The 27804-nt window shown below is 40.9% G+C and overlaps 1 protein-coding gene across 1 annotated transcript; it reads left to right on the top strand.

Moving 5' to 3' along the window:
• MTCL3 (MTCL family member 3) lies at positions 1 to 27724 on the top strand (the record flags this gene model as incomplete). The annotated part of the gene is made up of 6 exons (XM_080343024.1): positions 1 to 936; positions 1299 to 1523; positions 4929 to 5087; positions 24435 to 24506; positions 25148 to 26323; positions 27614 to 27724. 6 exons carry the CDS (start codon positions 1 to 3, stop codon positions 27722 to 27724), a joined length of 2679 nt encoding a protein of 892 aa, XP_080199150.1.
• Between the last annotated feature and the right edge of the window lie 80 nt (positions 27725 to 27804).

The raw sequence follows: 27804 nt of genomic DNA, 5'->3' as shown, positions 1-27804 counted from the left end.
ATGAGCCAGCCGCCTGCAGGGGGCGCCCCCGCCGCCTCCGCCGAGCCTCGCCTGCATCCCGAGGGCAGCAGCGGCAGGAAGCAGCCGCGAGCCTCCTCTCCGGCCAGGGCCCGCGATAACCCCCCGCGCCCACCGCCCACCGCCGCCGCCGCCGCCGCCGCCGCCGCCGCCTCCTCCCGTGTCCCGGCCGCCGCCGCCAAGGCCGCCTCGGCGCGGCCGCCGCCGGGCCAGGCCCCCAGAGCCTCCCGCGGCCGCGCCGCCGACAAGCCGCAGCGAGGCGCGGGCCCTCCGGGAGCTGTCCAGCCCGGCGCCGGTGCTGAACCTCCGCCCGCCGCCGCCGGGAGAGCCGCCGCCGAGGAGCCGACGCCGCGCACCGCTGAGCCCGCCGCGCCGCGGGCGGCCGAGGAGGCGCCCCCTGCAGGAGGCGGCGGCGGCGTGGGAGAGCGGGAGGGGGCGGCGGCGCCGCAGCCGCCGCCGCCGCCCAAGCACTGGCGGGGGAAAGCGGGGCGGTCTCCGCTGAAGGGCGCGGGGGAGGCGGCCCCGGCGCCTCCATCTTCCTCGGGCGCGGGGAAGGGCCGCGGCGCGGCGAGCGGCGGAGGGTACTGGAAGGAGGGATGCCTGCAAAGTGAGCTCATCCAGTTCCACCTCAGGAAGGGGCTGGCGGCGGCCGCACAGATGCAAACCAAGGGCAGCAACCACAGCAGCAGCGGCAACGCTTCCTCCTCCTCCTCCGCGGCCGCCGCCCCGGCCGAGCCTCCCCCGGCCGCCTCCGCCTCCTCGCCCTCTGCCATGGCGGCGGCCGGGGCGGAGGGGCTGCCGCAGGGCGAGGCGGGAGGTGGCAGGAGCGGCGCCCCCGAAGGCGCCCTGAGCCCGCAGCTGCAGGAGGAGATGCAGGAAGAGATGGAGAAGCTGCGGGAGGAGAACGAGAGCCTCAAGGTGAGGGGCTGGGGTGGCAGTGGCAGCAGGGGTGCCGAAGCTGGGGGCGAAGAGGGGGCTGGGGCCGGGCGATACGGGTCAGGCAGCCTCCCCACCCCCGCACCAGCAGACGGCTTCCCCGCTGCCGTCTCCCGCGGCGCTAGCGCTGGAAGCACAGTTAAGATGGCCCTGTTGGCCCTGTCGATGTGTGCGGGCGCTGGCACTTCCCTGCTTCGTTGCGGTGCTTTTAATGAGTTGGGTTGTATTTAGGTGGTGTTCCTGCAGGGAGGAGCTCCATTTTGGCCACCTTCCCGTATACATTCTGACATTTGTGCTTTTAACCCACCTGTTGTGTCCCTGTCCCCTTCTTGCCCTGGTGCAAGAATGAGATAGATGAACTGAGGACGGAGATGGATGAGATGAGGGACAGTTTCTTTGAAGAGGACGCTTGTCAGCTTCAAGAAATGCGCCATGAACTGGAGCGAGCCAACAAGAACTGCCGGATCCTTCAGTACCGGCTGCGCAAGGCTGAGCGCAAGAGACTCCGCTACGCCCAGACCGGAGAGATCGATGGCGAGCTCTTGCGCAGCATGGAGCAAGACCTCAAGGTACAGATGTGAGCAGATGTCACGGGGAGGGAGCGCTCAGATGGAGACACAAGCGTGCTCTCCATCCTCATGACTCAGGCATTTCCATCCATTCTGTTGTACACTGTGCGCCCAGTGCAGCTCATAGGATAGTAATGGCCAAGCTTGGTGATAGAAGCCCTTCAGTATGTAGGCAGGCTATTTTCAGCTTCAGCCCTATCATTTTTTGTAATGATAATGTGCGAGAAGTGACTCAAATATAAATTAGGACCTGGAAGTTTTGGATCTTTGATGATGAATGCAAAAGATATCCTATCACTGCAAAATTAAACCAACCTCACTGAGTTTTTCCATTGACTTTGAGGGATTTACTGTATTCTTTACTAAAGATTTCAGAGGACTGGTAGATTGAATAATTGCAGAGCAGCAACATGAAATCCTGACTCTTTGGTGTCAGTGGAAAAACTGCTGTTATCTTCAGTGAAGGTGAGATTTTCCACATCCACCTGAAACCATACACATCAAATTTCAATGTGTAATCAACTCTATTTAATCCATAACATCTGAATGAACCACAGACCATTGTTGAGGAAGAAGTTTCAGTCCTTGTTTAAAGGTTGTTGTTGGTAAAATATCCATCATCTCCATTCTCGATTGGTCCAATTACAGAAGAAAAAACGTTTCTTGCACTAGTTGAAAGTTGTTTAATTTCTATTTCCATCTACTGAACTTTGTTAAGGCTGGTACTTAATCGGGACTCCTGAATTTTTTTCACTTGATAGGTCTTCCTACATTACTGATGGAAGTACAGACCTCTGTTTAGGACTAGTTACGTATGTCTTGTTGGATTCAGTGGGCTGCAGTTGAAAATACTAATTTAATACATGAACAGGAAGACGGTCATTCTTAAACTTCTTTCTGATAAGTATGATAGATTGAGAGTCTGTTATTCCCAAGCCTGGTTTGCAGACTTGGATCATTTTTTTCTGAAAATTTTCCAGCTTGTTATCATTCTTATTAAAATGTAGACACCAGTCTAAGACATGTTTCAGTATTTTTCTCACTAATGCCATTTAAAATTCCAATGTATTTATCTATATTTCTGTTTGATATTCCTTTCCTGTGCATATTCAAAACCCACATTTGCTGTTGTGGCCATGACAGTTCTGTACATACAGCTGTTCATGTGGCTCTTGACAAAGCATAGTCTTCCTGGTCAGAAGCAAAATGACCCCTTTGTCAGGCGTCAGATGGAATTGCTGATCAAAGCAAGGGACATTTTGCACACTCAGAATGATGCTTAGGTGAACAGTGGAGACACGCACATTTGCAGACAGAATTTGAACGTGAGCCTTCATGTCCCAAGTGAATATTGTGATTTCAGCTTATGGAATGGATTTATTTGTTGACTCAATGTTATTTTGTATTAACAAGTAACACATACACAGGGCCTGGGAGAGAAATGGTAAGGGCACTTCTGGTGAGGTGCTCACTTGCAGCAAACGAGGTATCTACTAAGGCCTTAGGTTAAGCTGGACAAAGGGCTCACTTCAGTCAGGATTTCTCCCATGTCTTTCCCAATAGCAACACAACTGAGTATTTGGAAAGAAATAGTGTTTTTGCAAAGTGTTCCCACAGATCATTCATGTGTTCTGCTTTGGAGTAGGGATGAACGTCTAATGCCAAATTTTTGCCTAATTGAATTCTGCATGCTGGCTGACCATAACTGTAACTCATGGGCAAATCCTTGGTGTTCCCAAGTTCTTTTCTGAAGAATTTATATCCAAAATAATGTCTATTTTGCACAAGTAATATATTAGGGGACTTAATCCTTCAGAGATGCAGTCTTGCATTTAGCTCTATTAAAATGCATCTTGCATAAGTGAGTCCTGTTTCCCAAATGATCTAGAATGTTCTGTAGGATTTTTCTGCATTAACTGACACTCCACCAAATCTTGTTTCAAAAGATCACTACCAGTAATGATCTTGTTATTTTGTTGTATTTACTGACTCAGACTGTATCTATGGACAGAAGACAGATTCTGATAGGATGCTGTTAAAAATGCTCCACAAGATTTTCAATTTACTTTTGTTGGACAATCAGATGAGCAGTTCAATACTGAGTGTAGGAGAAGACATGAAGATGTAGCCCTGTCATGTGATTCACAGCTCATCCTGCAGTCTTTTTGGAGTATGGTTATAACTGAAATTCCCCTCCACTCTCCTTCTGTTGGGCATTGTGTGTCTTGAGTGTGCGTGCAGTGGGAGAGGTTATTGAATGATCTGGCACTACACTGCAGTGTTGTATCTGTAATTCACACACATTGGGTTTCTTGTCAGGGAAGGCTGAGTCACTAGCTGCTGCTGTTTTCTGATAAATCGGATTCTTCTAGACTGCTTGCTTACAATTATTAGTTTTTTCTTTAGAGTTTTATTATGTCAAAGAGAGCTCCTTGACATATAAACATAAAGATTGTTCTAGTGAAAGCCATAAAGGATAGCTCTCTGAGCTGCTCTAGCTAATGCTAAGAAGGATTAATTACACTTTCCAATGTTCTAAAAAAAGCAGGAAATTAGGCTCTTCAAACTGTGTGTCAAAATCACCATCATAACAGTGATTAGTGTACATTTAAATATTTTTGGTGCATGATTATAGGTTCTAGTGGTTTCTCAAAATTCAATGAGAGTTGCTTGAATGGCAAAATTCTTATTACTTTACATGAAGAAGAGGAATTGGATCTTGACTTTTAAGTCTATTCCTGTGAAAATGGATTTTTTTAAAAAAAAGCAAAAAGCAAAAACCTTAGCGTTCATTTTCATTTAAAATATTAAACATCATTTGAGTGAACATAAGGTCAGTAAAAATGACATTTGTTCATACTTTACTCTTTAAATTAACCAATAGTAGTAAATACTAGATATTTAGATTAACTGTCCATGCAGGAGAGAGAACTAGCAGGGTCGAAATAAAGATGTGTCTGTTTGCGGTCCACTACAAGGCACAGGTAGGGTAGATCTGAAGAAGGTGGGCCCTGATTTTAGATGTTTCTGCGTGTCAAGAATTTGAAGTGCATATGACTTAGTGCATTGAAAAACACAAGCTAGCAGTGATTGTGAGAAAACAGATGCTGCTCTGTCTACAGGAATAATGAGGGTTCTGTTTCACTGTTGACATAACAGAACCTAAGAAGGAGTTGGGGTTTAGTATCTAATGTGGTTTTCAGTGCAGGCCATGGGAAGATTATACCATTTTTGGAAGGAATCAGCTTGAATTTTGCATCATTTAGAATTCTGTCTGTAGATGTCCTTGTGTACAAGTTTCCTTTCATACCACTTCCATAATTAACATGTAAATGGTTGCTTAGGCACTAAGCACTGCAGCAGTAATTTTTTTTAATCTTTCTTCTGAAATATCATTTCATTTAGGTTGCAAAAGATGTATCTGTGAGACTTCACCATGAGTTAGAAAATGTGGAAGAAAAACGTACTGTAACAGAAGATGAAAATGAAAAATTAAGACAGCAGCTTATAGAAGTTGAAATTGCCAAACAAGCACTACAGAATGAACTGGAAAAAATGAAAGAGGTTAGTGTTATTATTTATTGCTACACAAAGTAGTTGAATTTCTCAAATTCTTATTGCTGAATTAACTGGTTTTATTCCTATAACTTATTCTGAGGGGCACAAAATATGTCAGGCAAAAGTTGAAAGTTGCAAAGGGTGCTGAAGTACAGCTTGAGGATTGGGAAGCTGAGAACAAACTAAAATACTCAGTGTTTCCTAGGCAAAACAGAAACCAAACTGTGGCTTTGTTTTTCCTGTACAAGGAGGGAAATATGGAGCTGAGTAATAGAGTTCAGAGGCTTTGAGACATTGTACTTGCATTAAGATACACAAGAAGAGCACTGAAGGGAGTGGGAGGAATCTAACTTTGCAGGTGATGTTCTCCACAAGGTTTTACAGAGACCAGAACTTTTCCCTTTCTTAATACTACTAAGGAGCAGCAGGCAAACTGAGACTGGGTGTTGAGCCACCTTCCCATCCTGTTGGCTCTTTTGGGAGTATCGGAGAGTGAGAGATTCTACCTGGCCTTCACTCTAAGCATAATTTTACATTATACCTAATTCATCTTCAGAATTACTCAATTCATCATTGTATAGATGCAAGATATTGTGCCATTGAGTAAGGAGAAAATTGTGTTACAGTCGTAATAGCCTGGCTGATAGAGATAACAAAGCATACAGTAAAAAGAGAAACTGTTGACGAAGAATGACTTCTTAGAACAGATTTTAGAAGCAGCTATCCACTTCATTGTTTAAAATTCAATGAATGCCACTGATTTTCACTTTTAGTAATATTCCCTAGTAGGAATGCCATTGTCTACTTTGATCCTGTATGAAGCAGGAGAAATGTATTTCAGTTGTTAAGAAAGGCAGGGAATTTTCAATTGTATGTAACTTACAGTATTTTTAGGAATGGCACGTGCTTACTTTAAGTGATGTAGTATGAAAAATATTATGTTTTCTTTACAGGAACTGAATTTCAAATATGTTAGTAGAGGATAAGCGTGGTTTTTTTTCCACCTTCTGCTGCTTTCCCAGATAATTGCACATTTGAAAAGAGCATGAAATCTAAGACTTATTCAGCTTCCTTTTCCTATGCCTGATACTTTCTTATTCTGTTTTCACTCTGGTTTCTGCCATCAAATATTACTCAGTTTCTAGGACTATCTTCTTTATGAGAGCATGATCTTTCTGTAATTATCCTTATGACTTCTTGTTAAGCTTGGCTTTTCTCCAAATTTTCCATTATTCTTGTCCATTCATGTCCATTCAGACTCTTGTAGCTTCCCATGTTGCATCCTTTCCTCCTGCTCTGTGATAGGTTGTACCAGAGTAAGCTTCTTTTGCCTTGCTTCTTCTTGTGGATCTTCAGATTACAATGAGCTGTAGTGGCAATTTAATAGCTTATGCTCTTTAGGAACTATGTATCTGCAGGAAATTAATGCAGTAAGTAGGCTGCTTCATCTCTGTCAGCAGTAGTCACTTTCTTGTTATCGTGATTCTTCCCTTTGGCTCACTATGCTGAACTAGGGGTTCTGCTGCTCTCTTACTGCTTTTTCCACTTCTTTCTTTAGCTTAAGTGTTTGCAGCTTTCTGTCTTTGCTCTTGGTATCAATGGAAAGATACTTGAGACTTCAGAAGAAAGTGTCCTGTTGAAACTAGGGGCTCCTCTACGCGATACTATTTTAATGAAGCTGAAACAGATGGATGATTCCCATTGGCACAGAATGGGGTCACTGAGCCAGGATGGAAAAATGAAGTAAGACTCTATGCCAGAGTAGAGGTGGAGTGGACAAAAAGTCAGAAATATGTCCGTATACTGAACTGGAGAGAAGTGCAATGCCCAGTCATTTTATGTGTCATCATAGTTAGGCAAGAGCTTTCATTTACATATTTCAAACAGGCTGCTGAGTGCCTTTCAGTAGGAGAAGGATGATTTTCAGGCTAGGACTTTCATCACAGCATGGGGCAAGTTGGAGGATGGTTGTGGAGGTGCAAGTCAGAGAAATGCAAGTTTGAAGTGCAGCCAAATTATTACGCACTTTGCAAGCATGCCATGACTTGGGGAATCAAGGTAAGGATGCTGATGAAGAATACTAATTCTTACAAATTTTAAACTTAGAATTTGTGAAGAAGCTATGAAAATGTTAACATGAAACAACCATGAAAACAACCCAAAGCACTCTGAGGTGCTTTAGAATTTTTCTGTGACAAATACCTTCTTCTCTGGCAATTGGAGGTTTCATGCATCTTAAATGTCATTGTCAGATAGTCATAATGTTAATTTTCTGTTTGCTTGTGAGTTATTTCCTTCAGTTTCATGAGTTTACAACCTTTTCTCATTTCAATACAGCCATTATAAACAATGGAACCTCCTGCTTAAGAAGTTCTACTCAGCATAAATAGGAATGCAAAGTCAAGACCTTTTCTCTGGATTGTGATTTTCACTTTATTGAGCTTAGAATTAATGAGACAGTTAATCTCCAAAGACAATGAAGCATTTTTATTTTGCAGTATAATAACAGTCCTCAGAGTATGTAATGTCTGATTTCTGTGCTTTCATGACATCAAATATACTGCAAAAACACAAACCTTCCAATTTTTCTTAATAACTATGTGTGTACAACTGCCATGGGAAATTTGTTCTCCTTTTATAATGAACAGTGTGAGATAGAGAATGGTTAAAAGACTTAATAGAAAATGTTGGAGGCAGAAGCATAATTTTGTGTCAGGTAGTCTCTAGAGCAGGACCAATTCCAAACATCTCTTCGTGTAGATTCTATATTGTTTTAAAAAACACCGTAGACTTGAGTACAAGCATATATAAAAGATAAATGGTAGCAGATGTTTGTGCAGAGACAAATCTAGAGTTCTCCAGTGAATATTTGGGTGAATATACTCTTGTGAATGTATTTGTCTATTAATATAGGGACGTAGTTGCTGTTTTCTTTCTTGGTTTGGAGCTTTTGAAAAAAATAATCAAGAATATTCCATGACAAATGGAAGTTGTTGTTGATGGCAGCAGAAGCTTGCAAACATCAAGGATCTGGAAGAGTGTTCCAGCAAAGCATACATTTTCTATCAGCTACATTTACTTTCAGTCCTCCAACTTGCATCTATTTCATTTAATGTTAGTCCTGCATATGTCCACATGGAAACACAAGATTTTTAATGTGCCTTGTCAATTCTTGGAATTTGTTTGTAGCAACTGCTGCTAATTTCCTCTTGATTATTTGTTGTTATTAATTGTAATGCTTTTTGGGAATCTGAAAACAAATTAGAGAAATTGTTTCCTGAGAGAAAGATAAAACAACTGTATCTAGATGTATTTTTTTCAGATGTAAAAGATTTGTTAAATAGCTGGAGTCTTCAATGTGTTCATTAATTTGTTGGTAAACATTTGTTAAAGCCTAGGTAACTCTTTTAGAGCTTTTAATGTTAATAATATGAACTAAGAATTTATTCATTTGCTATAGCTACATAAGAAACACCCAATTAGTCATGCTTTAGATGGTATGTTGTGAGACAAATGAAGTAGGAGGAAAACATGATAGGTGTGTTGGACCCCAGGCTTTACAAATCTTCACTGCAATGCGAATATGTAATTGCAAGAGGCACACTGTTTTTCAGAAACATATGTCTTTATGGATAGAAATAGATTGCTCCCTTAGTGCTCCAAACTGGGCAGATGCAAGACAGCTTACAGCTGTCTTAGGGTGTCAAGCCACCATTTTCTTCTTCTAAGCATAAGTTATTAGCCCAGTATGGAGCTTGTGACAATCAGAGATGTCTTTTGTCCTGTCAGTTCAGGCTGCAGGCAGAGGAGTTTGTGCCTCTGTATGCTGGTCTGTGTTCTGCTGGACTGGTGCCCGTCTTGTCAGTCAGTCTGGTTTATACACTGCATGGAAATGGGAGAAGCCAGCAGGGAATGGGAAACTGGGCACTGGAGCTGGGAGAGGAATCTGAATTCTGTTCCTGATTTTGATACTAACCTGCTGTGGGATCACAGGAAAGTAATTACACTTTTCTGCTTACTCTTGCAACCTTTGCCTGCCCTGTTTATGCACAGATTAGCTCTCCATACATCTCTGAGTGCTCAGGCTGCACAGAAATCAGGAGGGTAGCTGGAAATTTCATAACAAAACCTGCTAAAACCACCCCCCCAAAACCCAAACCAAATCAAAACCAACCAACCAACCAAACCCCCACAAACCACCCAAAGAACTCACAACAGCAAAACATCTCCCCAAAAAAACCCCAACAGCAACAAAAAAACCCAAAACAAAACACACACAAAAAAACCCCAAAACAATCAAAAGAAAACAAAATGGAGGCTATGGAAAGAACTGGTAAGGGATGATCCTGTCCCAGTCTCCTTGATCACTAATACCAGCTTGCCTGTTATGTCTCATAAATAAAAATCCACTCTCTCTCCTTTCTCTCAGCCCTTTCTCTCTCTAACCTACTTCTCTTGCCATTTAAGCACAACCACTTATTTCCAGTCTTTCTCCTGTAATTCACAAAATCTCAGATTCTCCAGATTCTCTCTGTCTTGATCCTGTTTTTGTTTTGTGTTTGTTTGTTTGTTTGTTTGGTGTTTGTTTTTTTTGCAGTCTTCTGTCTTCTAAATCACACTCTTGTCCTTCTCCATACCATCCTCTCCTTCCCTGCATCCTTCCAACTCTTCTTGAGTGTCCAATCTCCTTCCTGGATTTCAAGTCTTTTCCAGTTCATTTCCCTCTTATTCTACCCCAACTATATTATCCTATTATCCCCATTTCTTAGTTACAGCTTCTGTCTTCTGCAAAATTCATAATTTTCCCCTGATTTTTCCACTCCCTTATATAAATGTGTACGTCCTTGGTTTGTTCTGTTCCTTTCCTTGTTTTCAAGCCTCAGGTCTTCACTTTTGCATCTGGACTCAGAGACATGAAGGATCACACACTATGCTAGGAAACAGCAGCTATATCACTATGAACACTGGAGAGAAGGTTTCTGGTTCTAATGCCTAGCCTCAGCTTTATCTAGACCTGCATGAAGCAACAATTTGCCTTATGGGCTGCGGCTGGAACATAATCTGTCAGCTGGAGAAAATGTGCAGGTTGGTGGCTGGGATTAGAGAGGATGTGGTAGTTTGTAAATACAGAATTTTCACCAATTTAAACTGGTAAACTCTAAGAAATGATCATGTGGTAATGAGTAGGAATGGAAGATTTCTGAAAGGTTATAGTTTGGCAAGTTGATGACTTATCCTTAGACAGATGCTTGGTGTGGAATATCTGCAACATCTAAAATGTGAGGTTGTAAGAAACTGGAAACAAGTCTCACAATGAGTGGTGGTGTGCGGAATTTCCATTAGGCAAGGCAACCATATCCAACAGCAGCATTACAGTTTTGGATGCCTTCAGAATCAAAACTTTACTGACTGCTATTTGTCTTAGTCCCTTCTCTGAGGACCTTAAGCTTCATCTCACAGTCAGGGCTGCCAGTGGTGCCATTGGCCTTTGAACACCTGATCAATGCTTCCTTATTTGCAAGAGTCCATTAAAGTGATTCCCACAGCTGACTTGAAAAAAAATTGTTATAAGTCCATTGTATAAATCATGTGACTTCCAGTTGTCTAAAAACCACTTCATCTATTCCTTCTTATTCATCTGATGGTCTGTAGAAGATACCCCAAATGATGCCATCCATGGTTCTCTGTCTTCTGCCTCTTACCTATAGCTCACGGCTGGCCCGTCACCTGTTACAAAGCAGTGCTACATGCAGTTGAACTGCTCTTTTTTGTAATACACAACCCTTCTTCCTCACCTTTAGAGTTTTTATCAATCCATGGCTGCACTACAGACATTGTAAGCTATCCTGTCATATCTCTGTGATCCCAGTGAAGTCATAGCTCTGTAAATGTCCATGGTTTTCTTTCTAGCTTCTGTCTGTTGCCCATGCTGCATGCATACAAGTCACTGGAGATGGATACTTGGTTGTACTGCTTTGAAAGGGGAAGTTTGAGTCTCTTCCATCATACTGTCTCCTCAGTGCTTCCTAATTGCACCTTAGGCTTGCATTCTGCTTCAGAGTTTAAGCCTCAATTCAAATAGCTGGTAATGGAAGGGGCAGGGACAAGGCAGATAGAGAGATGAGATGCTAGTATGCCTGCTGATGTAGCTGATCAGCTTCACAGGATCAGTGTAGTAAGTGATACTCTTAAAGTAAGTACAGTAATTTACTTGCTCCTGGCACCAGATGGCAGCAAGGGAGGATTTAATAAGTCTCTCACAAGCCCGGTTCCTTCCTGGGTCATTTGGAGGATCCAAATACCAAGTGTATCAGCAACACTTCTACTAAAAGTACCCTTAAGCAGATAGTCTTTTGTGATCTGGAATCTCACTTTGCTGCCTCATGAAAATTCAGTATGCTTTGGTGGAAAGAACAACAGGTTAATGAGGAGGCTTTTTTTTAAAAGGAGATGAGAAACAAGTCTCTGCCTGTGTTATACAAGAAAAAAGCAAGAAATTCCCCTGTCTTCAAGAAAGGCTCAGGGATTCTTTAAGTGCCACATCCCTGCAGATGCACAACCCCCAGTTACTTCTGTCAGACTTGCTTGTGTGAAATTCTGTTACCTTTGGTATCCTGCCCAAATATTTTGTTCCTTTAAAAACAGGACTCAGCAGGGATGCTATTCATCATCTGTGAGGGTGTGATTCTGGCATCTTTGCTCAGAGCACACTGTGATTTCACAGTGAGCAGGATAAGCAGAGTTTGCTTCAGTTTGGTTCTTTGAATATGAGAAAATAATCATAATGCAGAAAGAAATTTATCTCAGTTACAAAATCTCTTATAGTAATACTCTAAAAATGTCATGTCATAAACAGGAAAAAATATTATGTGTATTTGAGAAGCAGTTTACACTTAAACCTCATAAAATTACATTTTAATTATGTAACAGCCATCAGAAATTCACATGAGCCATTTGCTTAAAGAAAGTTTATTGAAACTGAAAATAAACAGCCTGATGGTCAATAATAATGCAGTTCAAAAACATATGTAATAAATAGTGAATGGTTTCAAAAGAATAAAGCTTCATAAATATCTTATTGTGAAGAGGTTTTGTGAGTAAAGATGCCTGGGGGGTAGTTTTTTCAGAGAGTCATTGAAGCTGGTGTGCTGCTTTGTGGATTCCCATTGAATTGTCTTAAAATTTACAATGATGTGTAAAAGGAGTGAGAGGATTGCTTGTTAACGGAGAAGTAATAATGAAAGAGTGGCAACTGTAGTGAAAAAGAGGGTATTTGGAATATGTTTGAAACAGAAAATAATTTAGCCATCACAAAATAAAGTTTAATCAGTTCTTTCAAACCTGTAAACATAATGCTGCTAGTCTGGTTTGATGGGGGCATAGAGTTTCTTCCTTGTGGCAAAATGTCACTTTGTTTTCCTTGCTTTCTGTGACGAGTATCAGTGGCCTTTGATTTGCAAGTTCTCCTGTCAAAGTTGTTATGGATACTACATACAATCTCCAGGTAAAATCAGAGTCTCATTGCAGTAAGATCTATTTTAAAGAGAAAAAAAAAAAAAAAAAAAGACCATCTTAAACAAAAAAAAACCAAACCAAACAAAACAACAACGAAAGAAAACAGAAAAACTCCAAACAAAGAAAAAACCACAACCAGCAACCAAACAAAAACCCAACAAACCAACTAAAAAACAAAAAGCCCAAACAAAACAGAAAAAAAAAACCCAACCAAACAAAAAACCAACCTAACCAGAATGGAGGCACAGAATAAGAGCTGAGCTTCCATACATATGGAATCTATGTGTTAGAGAAAGGACATGAGTCCCTACATCCTGGTCTTAAGTCAGCACTTGTGACCTTTTTTTTTGCTTAGAGCATTCTTCTCAAAGTTGTTCTTTGCTACAGAATTGCTTCTGTTAGTAAAAAACTAGATTTGTAAAGTAAGTTGGGCTAAGGAATAGGTCCACACACTGACGAGAGATTGCTAGCACATCCCTCGGATGGTTTTTGGCCTGGATCAGCTACCAAATCCTCAGGGCTTGGGTAAGATTTGGGGTCTAGCCTGGGGGAGAGCTCATTCCTGATTGACAGTTTGGATGCTGTCTGGCTTGCTTGGGAATAAGCTGTAGGGAAGTATAGCTGTATTGTCACTTTAGCTGAAAGGAGACCAAGTTGTGCAGTGCCAGTTGGCGTTGAGTCCTGAGAACAGTCCCTGACCCTTTCATTTATTAGTGTGAAAACTAGGCAAAGGGCCTCTGGCTTGGTATGGAGCCGGATGAGATGGCAAATGAGACCCAGAATAACAAGTCCAGTCCATTGCTGCCATGTGAATTCCCGCTGCTGAGAATTATTGACAAGGAGTAATCACCAACAGTGAACCTCTGGGCAACACCGTACCGTGAGTAGGGCTGTGGGTGAAAGCCCCACATGAAGCTCAGCAGGGTATCCAAAGCTTATTAACACTCAGGTCTCTGGCAAGACCCCAGGGGTCAACACTTGGCCAATTGTGTTTAACATCTTCATTACTGACCTGGATGAAGTCAGCAGGACAAGGGACGTGATCCTTCCCCTCAGCTCAGCTCTGGTGACGCCACACCTGGAGCGCTGGGCTCCTTAGCAGAAGAGAGACATGGACATACTGGAGCAAACAAGGGCTGTGAAGACGATTAAGGGCCTGGAGCATGTGCCAAATGAAGGGAGGCTGAGAGATCTGGGACTGTTCAGCCTGGAGATGTTGGGGAGCAGATGTTGGCAGCTCCTTGCAGGATGAGCAGTTCTGGGGGACAACATGGCTGGGGGGGCATGTGCAATCCTAACCAGGAACACGGACACCAGGATTTAGATGTTTGTTCACTACAACCCAGAGGTTTATTTTTCACCTACCACAGTTTTCATACTATTCAGAAATGCAAATCTCTGCCATTTTAGCAGATTCAGGTTTTGATAACACTACATAGTTTAGAGTTCTAAGAACTGCTTTTCTTATTTTGAAGTAAAGGGCAATGTATTAACATTTTAGATATCCATATCCAGGTGTGCTTTTCTGAAGTGTTTGGTTTTGCTGAGGTGTTGTCACATATTATGTTGTGGTTTGTTTTGTTTTTGTTTTTGTTTTTGTTTTTGTTTTTGTTTTTTCCCACTGCTAGTATTAACAACAGCATAAATCAAGATGCATAGAATTAGACTTGTGGATATCAATTCTGTTTTGCTTTGTCTGACCCTAGTTGTATGATTGTGTTAATTAACTTTGGCCATCTCAGCGATGAATCCAGGTTAGGATAATAACTGAACTCTTTGCTTAGGTCACAGATGAGTACTTGCACTTAGAAGGTATTTGCCATGCATCTGTTTCTGTATGTGTTGTGTGTAATGAGAGGCTCTGTAAAGCATAACTGATGATGACATCCAACTAGTCTAATTACCAAGCGTGTTTTATATTACAGGCTTGGCTGAATAATTTTAATTTTTACAGATGCTATCAGTTTAGATCTTTGATGAAGTGATTAATTGGAAACACCAGTAACAGTGCCCTAGGAAGAGTTTTGAACTGAAACATTGCCTTGATGACACACATAGGTACACTCTGAGGTTCGTTTTCCTTGTGGCGTGCTTCTAGGTGTATTGTTGCTGAACTCCCAAACTTTGGTCAGGTTTCATGCATTCAGAAATTATGAGGCCAGAATTGTATAATATGACCAACCAGTCTGGCTTGCTGAATAACATGAGTCATAAAATACTCCCAACTATTTTATTTAAAGTGATACTTACTTTTCAGAAAAGGGTGTTGGTCTGTGTTACAAATTGACAGCTGAGACAGTCTAACACATCTCTTCCTGAACTGTCACAGGAACAGTTACAATTTTGCCCCTTCCTTCTCATCTGAGTTTGCTCAAAGCTAATTACTAGCCAGGAGATGTATGTTCTTACTACCACACTAAATTCAGGAGTCCAGCATCAATGCCTTGATTTTTTTTTGTTGTTGTTTTGTTGTTTTGTGTTATTTGGTTGGTTGGTTGCTTTGGTTTTTTTGTTTCGTTCTGTTGGTTTTATTTATTTATTTATTTTTAAATTTTCAGGCTTAGGGTTGGTATCATTTAGCCATCTGAAAATTAGGCATTTAACCTAAGTTAGGCATTTGGCTTCCCTCAAAGGAGAAAGATGGATACTTCTTGGAAGTGATTTATTCCACTTGTCTGAGGGTGGTTTGGCTCTATGGAGAGGCACATCCCTTTCTAGCTATTTCACAGGGAACCTCAGTTTTGACATCTACAGTGTGTTTCAAGAAGATGGACTCAATTTGAAATCACTGCCTTTTGAAATTAGGTCCATCTTTTTGAAACACCCTGTACACCTTAAGACTAAATTAAGCCTTTTGGTACCAAAATTACATTTGGACATTATTTCAGTTAATTATCCTCTATAGCTCCATAGCCTTTTTCAGAGATGTGGCTTTTCAAGAGATCTCTATTCTCTAGGCTGTTTTCCTATTGTCTTAGCATAGCTTTCACTCCATTTTCTTACATATGTATCTTCATATTTAGTCATATTAAACCAGATATTATTTGATTCCACCAAGATTTCTATCAATGACCATCCTTTTCAGTATTTAACATTTCTCCAACCTTTACTCTACCTACAGTCTTTATCCAATATTATTTTATATTTTTTCCAGGCAGCGGCAAAAAATGCTAATTAATGTAGAACCAAGAATTGATTCTTGTGTGACCCCATTCGGATGGCTGTGGCATTAATCTGCAGGTGATCTGCTGGTTCAGTGACATTTACAATGAAGAATCAGATGTTTGTCCGTGACAACTAGTTAAAAATGTGTCCCAGTGATGAAATATTTATAATGAGCTGAAGACTGTCAGTCTTCATATCGGAATGAGATTTTCACATTCTTAGCAAAGGGAACCTCTAAGTAAGAGACTTAAGTCAACCTCCACAAGGTTTTAAGCCAGTCTAAGAGCCACAACCCCTTCCCTTGCTGGTAATAAGCATTTCCCTTAAGAAGTTGAGCAAGTTTCATTTAGGAGAAAGAGGTAATTTGGAAGGAAGAGGCCATGGGTCTTCTGAGCCTTTTGTAGTCTGTGCAGCCTCTAGACACTCTGCTCCAGACAGCACTGCAATATTCTCCCTTCCCTCATTTCCATCTTTGCATGACAGAAACACCAGGAAAAGTGTGAGGTGCAGGCTTATGGTAGAGCAGATTGGTACCAGACAGTATGGGAAAGGCGGGTGTGGGGATGTCCAAACTTCTTGTAGCCTCCATGGTTTATTTTTTCAGAGCACCTTCTTTAGACGAGCTGCTCAACAAAACTTAGACCAAAACTTGGATTTGGTTTTTGGCAGGGTCACACTGGCATAACTTAAGAGCACTGCAGAGTCTGATCCTCTGTTTTCAATAACCTAAGTTCCCAAACACCCTTGAAACTTGCCCATATGTTGTATTATGGAAAATATTTTTCAGCCAGTTTACAAATGACTAGCTTTACATTAGAACTTCCCCAGTGAACACAGACAAAAGAGGAGACAATGAGTAACAGAAGACCCTGTCATAGTCACAGGACACAGAGGTGATTGCTGGATGGATTTATTTCCTCTGTTAACAGAAAATCTTCTCACTGCTCAGGCTTCTAGACCAAGTGCAGATCAAAATTTCTCCTGCTTGAATTATTCTTAAATTTTTGCATCTTCTCAAACTCTAAAATCTGATTTTTTGGTGAGACATCCCTGTAACTGGATGTGTTGACCAAGGTGCACTGCCTCATAGGGTGAGATGCAAAGCTCCTTTCTGTGCTGTGTGCCTACAAACCTACAGAGAGATGTGCATTTTCTTGATGCCATCCTACCCTGTGAATACAGGGGAGGGACTGTAAGAGGTGTCTCTACATTTAATACAACTGTTCAATATGAAACAAGCTTGAATGCAAATGTACACGTGATCAGCCTGCAACTTTGCCAAACTGGCTGCTGTATACATTTCCAGCGAGCAGTGTAGAGGTGCACGTAGTGTGCAGAATAATTCTTCATTTCCTTCTCATTACTTTTAATTTTCAGACTAACTTTTTTTTTTTTTTTGTCAGTATATGGGAACTACACTGATTTTTATATATGCACTTTTGTAACCAAGGCAATGAACCTAATCTGGTTGCTCGCACTTTCCCATTCTTCTAAAAATTTATTTGGAATCTTTTCTGAGATAGTCTTCTAAGACAACTGAAAACCTCTGAAGGTGATAATAGGCATGAGAAAGAGAGTGCTGGTGAATGGGGCTGCATCTAGCTGGCGGCCAGTCACTAGTGGTGTTCCCCAGGGGTCAGTGTTGGGTCCAGTCTTGTTTAACATCTTTATTGACGATTTAGATGAGGGGATTGAGTCCATCATCAGCAAATTTGCTGATGACACCAAGTTGGGAGGGTGTGTCAACCTGCTGGAAGGCAGGAGGGCTCTGCAGAGGGATCTGGATAGACTGGAAAAGTGGGCTGATTCCAATGGGATGAAGTTCAATAAGGCCAAGTGCCGCGTGCTGCACTTCGGTCACAACAACCCCCTGCAGCGCTACAGGCTGGGCGCAGAGTGGCTGGAGAGCAGTCAGGCAGAAAGGGACCTGGGGGTACTAATTGACAGAAAGCTCAACATGAGCCATCAGTGTGCCCAGGTGGCCAAGAAGGCCAATGGTATCCTGTCCTGTATCAAAAATAGCGTGGTCAGCAGGACAAGGGAAGTGATCCTTCCCCTGTACTCTGCATTGGTGAGGCCACACCTGGAGTATTGTGTTCAGTTCTGGGCCTCTCAGTTCAGGAAAGACATTGAAGTGCTGGAGTGGGTCCAGAGAAGAGCAACAAGACTGGTGAAGGGACCTGAGCACAAGACCTATGGGGAGAGGCTGAGGGAGTTGGGGTTGTTTAGTCTGGAGAAGAGGAGGCTCAGAGGTGACCTCATCACTCTCTATAACTACCTGAAGGGAAGTTATAGCCAGGTGGGGATTGGTCTCTTCTCCCAGGCAGTCAGCAATAGGACAAGGGGGCATGGGCTTAAACTCTGCCAGGGCAAATTTAGGCTGGATATTAGGAAGAAATTCTTTACAGAGAGAGTGGTCAGGCATTGGAACGGCCTGCCCAGGGAGGTGGTGGACTCACTGTCCCTGCAGGTTTTTAAAGTGAGGTTGGACATGGCACTTAGTGCCACGATCTAGTAAACAGACTAGAGTTGGACCAAGGGTTGGACTCGATGATCTCTGAGGTCTTTTCCAACCCAGTCGATTCTGTGATTCTGTGAAAACGCTTTTTAGATTTGGCAAAATCTCATGTGTATTTAATACATAGTTGCCATATTCATGTCTGTGACTGTGATTACTGGTATTGTTATGTGGTGGTGTTTTGGACTATGTTAACACACTGTCTGTCATACGGGGAGTCTCAGATAAAGGCTGGGACAGTGCATTGTACTAGGCATTGTGTACATCCTGACAAAAAGACTGACTCTATTTTCCCAAAAAAAAGACAGATAGCTGAGCTGAGAAATAAACAGCAACTTAGGAAGATCTAGGAAATAGGTTTAACTTGCATCACTTTGCAGCAAAATACCTTATTCCTGCACTTTGCCTCCAAAGGATGCATACTGTTCTGAGATTTGCTTTTGCATTTCAGGATTAGGAGCTGAGTGTAAGCTGATTGTGATCTCTGCCTCTTTAATGAGACCCAGTTGGGTAGTACTGGGGAACTAAGCACATCTAGCTCTTCCATCTTCTGTCAGGTTCAAATGGCAGGAGACCTCTTGCCCTTCAGAGAAGTTGCCTCTACTGTTTTATGATATCCTGCTAGATGAGAGAGTGTGCAATCCCAGAAGGCAAAGTATTGGAGTTTAGCCAGCTATTTGACCAGGTCATATGGAGAGCTTTGAAAAGGCAGCTTTCATCTTCTACTGCTAAGGATTTTTTTTTCAAATAAGAAAAGAAAGAACAGAAATGTAGTGAGAGCATAAATGTGCTGCTTCATTTTATGCCTTGCAAAGGATGTTTTTACCTGGTTATACCACAGGGTTTTCATTATTTACTCTAGCATTGTGGTTTCAGTTCAAAATGCAAAGGGTTTCTCTAGGTAAAGTGCAAATGTTGTGTATCTTTTACCTTCTTTTATTTTTTGTATTTAATTGGCAAAGGACCTGAAGATGATAACCAAAATATCTCATAAGTAAATGCAAATGAAATAATAAAAATATTGGAGGGCAGGTCCTCTTATCTATTCTGCAATATGAAGACATTCAAAAGACTACATAAGAATTATTTTTCTCTCTAGGGTGAAGTACTAAATATTTATTTTGTTTTCTATCATTCCTCAACAGTGTTTTCAAATATGCCAGTTTTAATATGAAGAAATCGTTGCTAGAGCTAGTAGGGATATGCTTAGCGTTTGCTTCATGGATGGGGTGCTGTGTTTCTTTGCTTTTCACTTATCCTCTGCTTTTCCTTTCCTTTCCTGCCTTAATCTTGCAAGCAAGTACAATACTGAAATACTCAAGACTCTTCCTGCTCTTGAAGGGGCTGGAAGGACTAAAGGATTGTATGATTCTCTGCAATTGTGTCAATGAGTCAGTGTCTTGAGTTTGTTGCTGGCAAATTGCACTTTTAGAGTTGTAGAATAAGAGAGATATTTTAGACACAAGGATTTTTTTTTTTTTTTTGAGGATAATATATATTTTTGATTTGTCAAAATGGGTAGCATCCATTTAGCTTTTTCTACATATTCTGATACACTGAATTAGAGTCTGTGGCAGTAAACTAAAAAATCTGTCTTGCATCTGATTTGATCCAGCTCCATGAGCCAACTGACCTTATTGACTGAAGGGAAAATGCAGAGAGAGACTTAGGGCAAATTTCCATTTCCCTGGTCATAGTCACTCTGTGCCGAACAGACACAAGTTGGTGCATCCCAAAAGTTGTTCAATATTCAGTGACTTTTCAAAACTGTAAAGATGATGGTAGGTTTGCTCTGATTTTTGCAAGTTCTGCAGACCTGGCACAGGAGTTTGAAGGCAGGTAACTGCAACTGTGTACAGTAAAGTTGTGTGCAGATGAGAAGGTTCAGTTGCAGATGTAGATGTTCAAAAAGGTGCATGCCCTGTGCCTTATCCTGCTCTGTGAGGAGGAATGAGGGCTATTTTGGGGGCCCTGTGCAGCCATAAATCCCTTTATTTATCAGGAATTCCTCCTGTGGTTGCCTGCATTAGGTCTTGGATCATATACACCCAGATGAGGCTTGAAATAATCTAACATAAGTGCCTTGAAAAATCTTGGCACATTTTGCTTAGGTCTTCTTTATTAATTGCTGAGAGATTTACTGTAGCTTAAGATCAGGTAACAAGAACCAGAGTTCGTTTTACAGCTTTCCTACTCAGTGGAGTGTGATGCTATTATTTCTGCATTATGTTATTCTCAGAGTAGATTTCAGTTCTTTTTACACCTGAGAAGAACTGAGCATCACAGGTGGTGTTAGGACCACACATTTGGCTTGCAGTTTAGGTCTGGCAAGAGAAGGATTATACCATCTGGTCTTCAGAAGTGCTTAGCATCTCCAGCAAGACATTGGATAAACTCCAGTGGAGGTTACCTGAGAATTGATGCTGCTGAACATCGCAACAGAATTGCCCATTGTGTGTTGTCCCATGTGTATATAATACAAGCATTATCTATGGTCTTATCTAGATTGTGGAAACTCCTCAGCATTGCCAGAACACACATGCAGCCCCATGTGTGCTGTCTGCAGTGGATGCTGGAATAGTCAGGTCAAACCCAGTTTTACCTCCTAGACTTTCAGATGTAAGCAGAGATTATAAAAAGTAATGATAAATGCCCCAATTACAGGTCTTATTATCCCTAGTGCTGTCTAAATATTTCATTAGTACTCAAGCAGTTTAGCAAACTCCCCATTGTAGAAACAGCATTATATGCATTTTTTGCTTGTTTTCTCCTGCAGATGGGTAACTTGGTTTGAAGTTATTAAAACCATAAAGCTGTCTGGTGAGCATTACTGATCAGATAGTGCAAAAGCAGTCTTATGTTTGTTACTTTTACCTTTATCTTTGTTTACACATAATCTTTGAAGAAACTTAATATGATTTTTTGAATTATATAGAAGAAAAATTATCTGAGCCCCAAAATTATCTTCCACAAAAAAATCAAATTCAAAAACCACTTCTAGAATATGAGGAGCAGATTTTTTTTTGCTATAGTTTGAGAAAACAGCAGAGGTGGCTGTTAGTGGCACTACGGTGTGTTTTGTGGTACACTGTGACATGGGAAAAGGATCAACAAGACAATAATTATATTAAAAGGTGAACAAACACTAAAACTTCTGAACAAAATCTGAACAAAAAATGTTATATATGAAGGTGACTGATTCACTCACTGGCCTTGTCTAACACTTGTTAGTATAGCAAAACAAGCAGCATGCAGACTGGTCTAGTACTGTCCAGTTGCATGCATGATATGAAGATTCACTTTTGAGAGTCTGGCTTGCTGGTTTGGTTTTGACATATGCTTATTTGAACCTTGTTTTTTTTCCTTTTTCTGTTTTGCTTTGATACTCCTTTTCATTAGCAGCAATATATTGTTTAATGACAGTTGAATTGGAAGAGTGGACTAGTACAGGGCTTGAGAGACATCATAGAAAGAGTAGCCACAGTAAACTGTGAAATGTACCTCTGAAGTAGCTGTCAAAAATTCATCATTTATAGCAGGATATGTGGCATTCTTTATTCAGTATGAGTATTGCCTCAGTGCCCTAACATTATGTTATGGGGCACTGTGATTTTGCAGATGATGTCTTAATCTCTAGTGATCAGAAATTGTCTGATGGTATTTTTCACAAGAAAAGAAATCATGTCACTTCCAGCTGGGCCTAATCCACTTACCCAAATCATCCTGCTAATTGAATTGTTCATGTTCTTCACTGCTTTCTGCAATAAAATTGTGTTGCTAAATACCATCGTTTGTTGGTGAATAATACAAACTCTGTGGATGGTTTGTTGTAATTCAAGCAGAGCAGAATACAAAGAATTATTAGTGCCTAGTCATTAGATAGTGACAACTATTGCTGTAATTAAAATGTTACTATCCTGACTACAAGAAGGAACTTTACCACAAAAGATATGGAGAAAAAGGAGAAAACTAGATTTTTCCTCTTGTGTCACACCCATAAAAATATTTTTTGTCCTCTGTAGTTTCTCTGTTTTTTGGTCATAGGAAACTTTTGTATGTATCTCTTACCTTTTGAAGAGTTGTAGGGAACACAATAAGTTGCAGCTCAGCATTTCAGAACCTCATTATATCTGGAAAGATGCTGAGTTTGGCAGGGCGACTAGAAGGCATTTAGATAATCAAGCAAAAATATAGTTTAACTATCTCTTAGTTATTTTATCAGTGAGTGGCATTGGCAAGAATCCGGTGCAAGGACAAGTTTGAAGGGCTAAGTGGTTTGAAAATGGGCTTTTCGAAGTGATAATACATAGTGGTATAATCAGTGGCGATACATATGAGGAAGCTGCACCTCTGAAAGTTTAACACTCTATAAATTTGCCCATTCAAAAAGAAAAACAATGAAAAAACCTTCCACATGCACATGCCATTTCTGTGATAGGATAACTGATGGGTGACCATGGAGAAGAATAATTTTGTTTGTAGACTGGATCTCAAAGTTGTTTGGTTTATTTTTAAAGGAAAATTAATTCAACAATTTTCGTGTCTTTTCTGGATTATTTTAGAATTCCTTGTTTCACATCTATCCAAGTATCACAGTTAAAATGATAATGATCTTTTGTTTGGTTTTGTTGTTTTGTCTTTTGAGCATTCAGTGTTTCTGCAAGAGGCATACAAATTTTAGTTCTGGTTCTTGGTGGATCCATCTGTGAATTTTAGTTCTGATTTTGAATCTGAGGTAGTTTTTCTAAATTCTTGGATAACACTATAGTTAATTTAAGCAGAAAGCTTAATGAGAAATAATCTGTTGTGGTTGCTCACATTTATATGTGAGTCCTTTCTAGGGCATTGACTTTTCCTTTGGAGTGAGCAGTCCATGAGCTTAGTGTCTCTTATGGGGACGATCTGCAGAGAAAAGAAAACAATTGGTACCAGCAGGCAAATAGGGCACAGGATCATTATGTACAGCATACTTACTTGCTGTACTCTGTTCCTTGGGGATTATGAACATGTTTTAATTCCCAGTATATAGAACTGTGTGGCTTTTAGATACAGCTGGATTCCCTGGCTGGTGCAGGCAAATGCGTGTTTCTCAGAGGCACAAATGATTCTTCTATCAGAGAATGATCTCAGAGGGAGATGGTGTTGGTTATATCACTGCTCTGCCTCAGGGCCTTCATTTTACCTGGGAAACATAAAAACTGGAAACAGCTGCATGTGGCATGTTATGTATGAACATATTCTCTCATTCACTTTCCTCTCTCCTGCTGTTTTCTTGATGATCTGTACTGACTACTGACAGTGGGATGGTTGCAGTTGTTTTCTACTTGCCCACTAATGAACCTTCTACCATCAGCAATTACGAGATTTTTGCTGGTTGTGCTAGTAGGCTTCAATTCCAGACCCTCCTGATCTAAAAGCAGGAGTTTCTTGAGAAGACACCAAAGAAGTTTGCTCGCACAGTGGTGCATACATGCATTTGTGAGGAGCTGTTCTTAAGCTAATATGCTTTGTTTCTCACTGGGACTTCGTAGTCCAAGAAGTTTTAAATTTTATTTACTTGAATATGTTCTGAAAACAGAACCAATCTAGTGACAAGGTCAATGTGTGAGTTTGCACGGAGTTTGTCTACAGTGTTCAGCTACGGAGGTGTGACCACAATACACTGCAAGCTTGAAGCCCGTGGATGGAACACAGAGAGAGGTTTCCTTGTAGATGTACACCAAAGTCAGCTGATGGATCTCAGTGACACTGTTTTATGTAGCTTGCCTATCACAAAGGGTAAGGCCACATGTCTGACTATATGCATCATAATGTGCCTTGGCCTCATTAGAGTTAATATAAAATGGGCAAGACTGAATCTGGGTTTCACTGCTTGCTCCAGTTTCCCTACCTGTAAGTTACCACTTGGCATACCTGCTTTCTTACCTCTCTTGTCATGTGTTAAGCATTCATTATGCACTAGTCGTAATATGTGTTAAATTAAAAAAGGTAAGAGACTGGTTAAACCCTCTTCTTCCATCTGCATTTGGTATCAAGGATTACAATAAATTAATTCATTGATAGTTGCATTTGACTTGCTATGTTTTAAAAGAGTGACTGAATTATATACATCTTTAGTGAAATATTCAGTGCATCTTGTTTTGTTGTTGTTACAGCAATCACTGAAAAGAAGAGGGAGCAAAGACCTACCAAAATCAGAAAAAAAGTCACAGCAGACACCAACAGAGGTATTTTGCAATAACAGTAGCCTGGTTTCTCATGTGACTGCTTCAGAGACACTATGGGAATGATATACATGATTTGTAGATTTGCACTTTGCTTGCTTGTTTGCTTTCCTCTTTGTTTTCCTGTATCCTGTGAAATGGAGAGCCTTTACCCCAGATCTGCAGTCAGACAACGCCATGTCAAAGATCATCTAAACAAACATCTGGTCCTGCAACAGAACCCACCAGTTTTCATGTACTCTATATTTTAGGGAAAATAAGTAAATAGGAGCATCAGGGAAACAACATTATAGGCCCTTTGTGTGCTGACTTCATGATTTTTGAACCCTGTAAGATCTATTATAGTGTTGCAAGCCTAGAAATGATACGGATTTTTTTACAAGCCCCACCTCCCGCCATGTATTTTCTGGGGACTGTGCAAACTTCAGTTGTGCATAAAATAGTCTTTTCTCCTCTTTTAAACATAAGTATTTATTTCCTTCTCTTTAATTTATTGATCAGTGAAAAAAATGATTGCAGGAAAATCTTTGAGTATGTAAAGCTATGTACCTGTGCTTGTTAATCTTGTAATTTAAGACCATCCACTGGAGGTCTCCTGTTTTACATCAAGTTTCTTCAAATACTTCTTTTTTCTTTATTCTAAGGAGGACAATGAAGACCTGAAATGCCAGCTACAGTTTGTCAAAGAAGAAGCAGCCTTGATGAGGAAGAAAATGGCTAAGATTGATAAAGAGAAGGACAGATTTGAACATGAGCTGCAAAAATATAGATCGTTTTATGGGGATTTGGACAGTCCCTTGCCAAAGGGTGAAGCAGGTGGTCCACCTACCACAAGAGAAGCTGAACTCAAGCTTCGATTGAGACTTGTGGAGGAGGAAGCTAATATTCTTGGGAGGAAAATAGTGGAACTAGAGGTGGAAAATAGAGGACTGAAAGCAGAGCTTGATGATTTAAGAGGAGATGATTTCTCAGGGACCACTAACCCACTCCTGGGAGAGCAGAGTGAATCCCTGTCAGAATTACGACAGCATTTGCAGCTAGTAGAAGATGAAACAGAATTGCTGAGGAGAAATTTAGCTGACTTGGAAGAACAAAACAAGCGCATAACAGCTGAGCTGAACAAATACAAGTACAAGTCTGGAGCCCACGAGAGTTCTAGACACCACGATAATGCCAAGACAGAAGCGTTACAGGAGGAGTTAAAAGCTGCACGAATGCAGATCAATGAGCTGAGTGGCAAAGTCATGCAGCTCCAGTATGAGAACAGAGTCTTAATGTCCAACATGCAACGCTACGACTTGGCCTCTCATCTTGGGATCCGTGGAAGTCCCAGAGACAGTGATGCAGAAAGTGATGCAGGAAAAAAGGAGAGCGATGATGATTCCCGTCCCCCTCACCGCAAAAGGGAAGGCCCCATCGGTGGGGAAAGCGACTCAGAGGAGGTACGCAACATTCGATGCCTGACACCCACAAGGTCTTTTTATCCGACAACATCTGGGTGGCAGAAAAGCTTCACTGACAGGCAGCAGATGAAGGACATTCGCTCAGAAGCTGAGCGGCTGGGCAAGACAATAGATCGCCTAATTTCTGACACGAGCACCATCATAACAGAGGCGAGAATTTATGTAGCTAATGGGGACCTTTTTGGACTGATGGATGAGGAAGATGATGGCAGCAGAATACGCGAGCATGAGCTTCTTTACAGGATCAACGCACAGATGAAGGCCTTCAGGAAAGAGCTCCAGGCTTTCATCGACAGACTCGAAGTTCCAAAGTCTTCGGATGATCGAAGTGCAGATGAACCTTTGTCAGTGAGTCAGGTAGACTTTTACTTATTACAGCCTACAGGTAACAAGGCTCTGCCAAATGAATTAATCCTCAAATTTGATGTATGGCACATGAAAAGTCTTTATTCTAGACAGTGGATGAAAATTGCCATTTCTTAAATTATTTTAAATACTCATTTGGCCATCTGAAACCTTGTTCTACCAATGGGGCTGTTTGTGAACAGTGAATAAGTCTAGTCTCCTGGAAATGTAAAAAAATGCACTCTAGGGGGTATAAGATTTTATTCCTTTCTGGCTTTGCAACTGCATTTGCCAGAGCGGTGCCTTCATCACCAGTAAAGGCAGTGCAGAATGCATTTTTGGTACATAAATTAATATGATTGTTTTCTTTGTGGTTGAGTTCCAATTAAATAAATAAAAACAAAATCTTATTAAATTTAACAGGAGGAAACATTACATTTCCAAAAATATAGACAATATGACAAACTACACATCAAAATAAACCATGCAAATGTACTCTACAGAGTCACAGAGCCACACAGTAGCGTGAATATTGGAATTCCTGTAACGGATTGTATCTTGTTGAAGGCCTATGGGTCACTGCTTACATGCAGTAGTGACTAGCATATTTTCTGTAGTACATTTGTATGCAGAATTGTTCCAGAGAGGTTTTGGGGAGCAAATGCCCTGCTGACTCAAGATATTTTGCCATGAAAAATGAATATTACCTACCCTTATCTTATCATTAAATCCTACAGTTGGCAAATCTTGTTATTGCTCATGGTATTATCTAATGTTTTAGTAAGTCTCTTGCTGTGTTAATTTACTTTGTGCTATCCTGCTAGTTTACAGTCAAAGTAGTCGCCAGGTGAAGCTGAAAGCTATTATTTCTTGTTCCTATGCTCACTAATTAGTCTTTTGTTTCCTTGTATCAGAAAGTCACAGACGCAGTGAGTTTAAAGTTAATCAATTACTATACACGTATTGCATGAAATCAAACAGAAATGGTATTTAGCATGCTCACTTTCTGATCTAGCAATAGCTTCGAGCTTGTAGAGCTCCCATTAACCTGAAGGCAGAGCACTGCATGGGCTTATACAAATTTAAAGCAAACTAATTAGTATTTTCTCTAAAAAAATAACAGCAATTATTAATTTTGGCATTTTGTGGCTTGACCATGCAGAGCTCCTAATGGAGTCAATGGGAGATGGGCACTTGGTCCCTCCACGAGCATAGTCTGATTCACTATTTATTTTGTTTAAACTTTGGACATGCTATTCCATTAATTGACTGTTCTCTTTGTCTTTGTATTTACTTTCCCAGATGTTCCAGCCTATCATTTTACTTATTCTCATCCTTGTATTATTTTCATCCCTTTCATACACAACAATATTTAAACTTGTCTTCCTTTTTACACTGTTTTTTGTACTGTAAGCCATTCATCATTTACTGTTCATTGTAGTATTCTTTTCAGTTTGTTTATTTTGTCCACCCTCCAAGATAAGAAGTGCAAG

This window comes from Nesoenas mayeri, assembly GCF_963082525.1.
Source record: "Nesoenas mayeri genome assembly, chromosome: 3".
NCBI classification, from domain to species: domain Eukaryota; kingdom Metazoa; phylum Chordata; class Aves; order Columbiformes; family Columbidae; genus Nesoenas; species Nesoenas mayeri.
This window is presented reverse-complemented; position numbering and strand designations above follow the sequence as displayed.